Raw genomic sequence first — 3,255 nt, 5'->3', positions numbered from 1 at the left:
AAAAAAAAAAAAAAAAAAAAAAAAAAAAAAAGATAATAGTCATCCATTCACAAACTTGTAAATGACTACCACTTTAGCTTCACGGGATTTGAAAGCCCATGAGACTTGATCCATAAGATACATATCTTGTTTTTCAAGTTACCACTTATACGTATGATTAAATTATTTTAATGACAGGATTCATCAGCTTAGATTGTGGGTTGGTCCCCAAGGACACAACCTATGTGGAGAGAACGACGAACATAACATACATATCAGACGGGACTCACATCGATAGTGGCGTGGTCGGGAGGATCATCAACGACACGTTAAGGACGCAATTTCAACAACAGGTTTGGAACTTAAGAAGTTTCCCTGATGGTCAAAGAAACTGTTACAACTTCAACCTGACAAGGAACCAGAGGTATCTGATCAGAGGAACCTTTCTGTACGGGAACTACGACGGTCTGAATCTACTCCCTAGCTTTGATCTTCACATTGGTCAGACCAAATGGACCTCTGTTTCAATCCGAGAATTGAGCAGTTCTTTGATCCGCGAGATCATCCATGTCTTAACAGAAGACAGTCTCCAAATCTGTCTAGTCAAAACAGGAGAAACGACACCGTTTATTTCGTCCTTGGAACTTCGTCCGTTGAACAATAATAATACGTACGTGAGTCAAAGCGGATCGTTGATGTTATTTAACAGAGTTTACTTTTCACCCACTCCATCGTTCATCAGGTAACGGAATATTTCATATAAAGTTCCAACCTTTTTTTTCTTAATATTTAGGTGGTCAGTCTGGTGTTTTTTTATAAGGTAATCCGGTTACAATTTACAGTTTTGTCTTCTTTTTTTTTTTTCCACAATAGCTCGAAATTGAGCCACTTTGTGGATGTTGTTTCCACAATAGCTCAAGTCATCCCACAAATGTTCAAAATTGAGCGTGAAGAGAAGTGTTTATAAATGAATTTAATTCCACATAGATAGCTATGATAAACCTGAATATAACAAAAGACCAAAGTGTAAAACAATTTGGTTTGGTTTTGGATTATTGGATTCAGTTTTTATGGCTGTTCTGTTTTTCTTATTTGAAAATAACAAAAGACGCTCGCTGTATAGGTACGATGAGGACATCCATGACCGAATCTGGGTGCCATTCATTAAAGACAACACAACTTCGATAAGCACAGACCTTCCTGTGGATACAAGTAACCCCTACAATGTGCCTCAACTCGTAGCGAAAACCGCTATGATCCCTGCAGACCCAACTCAGCCTCTGAACATACGTTGGAGTTTCGGTGAAATCACTGCACAGTCATATGTATACATGCATTTCGCTGAAATACAGAATCTTGAAGCTGGCGAGAATAGAGAGTTCAACATTACTTTCAATGGCTTACCTTGGTTCAGCTCCTTTAGCCCCTCAAAGCTTAGCATAACAACTATATTCAGTTCAAGAGCTATGAGTTCTCCTGATGGGACATTCAGTTTCACTTTCACTATGACCGGTAATTCAACTCTTCCCCCTCTTATCAACGGCCTTGAGATTTATAAAGTCATAGAAACTTAAGCGGAAACTCAAATGTTTACATGAAGTGTGACTAATGATATTGTTCAGTTCACCGTTGTGCGTTTTCAAATGTGTGTTTCTTTAAAGAAAACATATACATTGATGTTTTCTGAGTGTGGTTTGAGTGTTGCTTGTGAGTTGTGTAGTAAAAAAAAAATAAGATACTCCATTGTCAATTGATTCAAAGCTCTAAAGTTATTTTTCTACTTTCTTCCACTAGAAACTAAAATTATTCTAGTGGAAGAAGAAACTAATCTCCTACGCCAAAACGACAGAAGCCGTAAACGTTAAACGACACCAACACTACTTGGCTGTCTCAGCTCTTTCCTTATCTTGTGGGTAAAGAGTCTACAAGCATCCATACTTAAATCCACAGCCGCTGCTAAAGCCACGTGCGCCGCCGCATCTTCCAAACATGTCACGTGCTTCACACCTACCTCAACCTTAGGCTTGCTCTGTTTCTCAACTCCTTCCACCGTCGTCGACATCACAAACCCGAAGTTGTGCTGTGCTTGGGGCAGAAGAAACCCGAAATCCGACCCGCATCCTGAACCGGTTCTTGATGATCTTGCACTCAACCCGGACGAAAGATCGAAACTTCCATCAGAAAGAGTCAAGGAAGCAGCCGTGACGGTGGCTGCGGTGGTGATGGTCCCGTCGATGGCGAAACTCCCGCCTAGTTTTGTGCTGATCGACGACGATGATGAGATCACAGTAGTGATATTATCTTGAAACAGCTCAAACCGGTAACCTAGAAAGTCAGAGATGCCTGGCTCACGCCATGCCTCGAGACGACCCCATGGCTTCATTGTGTAACCATCAGGTCGAAGGATGAGCCACGCGCCGGGGCTTGACCGAGACACGCGGTTGGAACCAGGTGATGGTACGAAAGGTGTGACCATTGAAGCCATAGCTACTGGCGACCCAGAGAGATCATGGATCGTTACCGACCAACCTTTTCTCTCTGTCAAATTATGTTCATTTCCCGCGGTCAATGACGATAATCTGCAAAATTTACAAGGAATTAGTTTGGTGGTTAGTGCAATTCTTTACCGGAACCAAACCAGATTTTTTTCGATTACTACAATCAAACCGAACCGAAATAAACCGTTTTTTTTTTTTTAATATTAGTTGGTTATTAGTTTATAAGCAGAACTAAACCAAGAATAATTCCAAACCAATTAGAACCAAAATTTTCTAGGTTCTTAAATAGATCATAAACATTCATATCCACACTATCCTATAACCGATACAAACAGAATAATCCGAACTATACCCTGATCCGCGGATATGAATTTTCAGTTTTTAATTAATTATTTTATTAAATGATGTATTTGTAATATTCGTTCATATTATATTCATTAAGTAAATATTTTTTTTTTCTTCTTAAACTATCTATTTTTTTTACGAATGTGTGATATCATATAAAAATATAAAAAATGAGTACATAGAGTTAATTAGATAATTGTAAAAACAGAAAAAAAAAATTTTGTGTGCGATATCATATAAATAATAATCCGTCCAGTTAACAAAAATCATGATTTTTTTATGTCTAATTTTTTTTTATTTTGACCATTTCCTTAAAAGTATATTAAATTTTACATATTTTAATTAGAATATTTTTAATATCTTTACCTTTTTATTTGAAATGCAACTCAATATTTTTTAAAAAAATTATAACAAAATATTTAAAAAATATTTT

At 37.4% G+C, this 3,255-nt stretch overlaps 2 protein-coding genes across 2 annotated transcripts in view; one reads left to right on the top strand and one right to left on the bottom strand.

Moving 5' to 3' along the window:
* The first annotated feature begins 170 nt into the window (after positions 1-170).
* Positions 171-1,553, top strand: LOC106297267 (probable LRR receptor-like protein kinase At1g51890). Its single transcript, XM_013733544.1, has 2 exons — positions 171-721; positions 1,088-1,553. Exons 1-2 carry the CDS (start codon positions 171-173, stop codon positions 1,551-1,553), a joined length of 1,017 nt encoding a protein of 338 aa, XP_013588998.1.
* A 74-nt stretch (positions 1,554-1,627) lies between these two features.
* LOC106298906 overlaps positions 1,628-3,255 on the bottom strand; it is a 5,173-nt gene continuing 3,545 nt past the window's right edge. The window contains exon 2 of the mRNA XM_013735036.1: positions 1,628-2,558. Within this exon, the coding sequence (XP_013590490.1) occupies positions 1,841-2,558 (718 nt within the window). The 3' untranslated portion in view covers positions 1,628-1,840. The remainder of the gene's footprint in view (positions 2,559-3,255) is intronic.

Source organism: Brassica oleracea, chromosome C6 (assembly GCF_000695525.1).
Source record: "Brassica oleracea var. oleracea cultivar TO1000 chromosome C6, BOL, whole genome shotgun sequence".
NCBI lineage: Eukaryota > Viridiplantae > Streptophyta > Magnoliopsida > Brassicales > Brassicaceae > Brassica > Brassica oleracea.
Note: the sequence above shows the minus strand (reverse complement) of the source record. Positions and strands in the feature narration are given on the sequence as shown.

Excerpts from the sequence above, each read along its gene's own strand:
- LOC106297267 (XM_013733544.1), top strand. The coding sequence starts at position 171 with ATGACAGGATTCATCAGCTTAGATTGTGGGTTGGTCCCCAAGGACACA. Across the intron at positions 722-1,087 it reads CCCACTCCATCGTTCATCAG|ACGCTCGCTGTATAGGTACG; the intron begins GTAACGGAATAT and ends AAATAACAAAAG.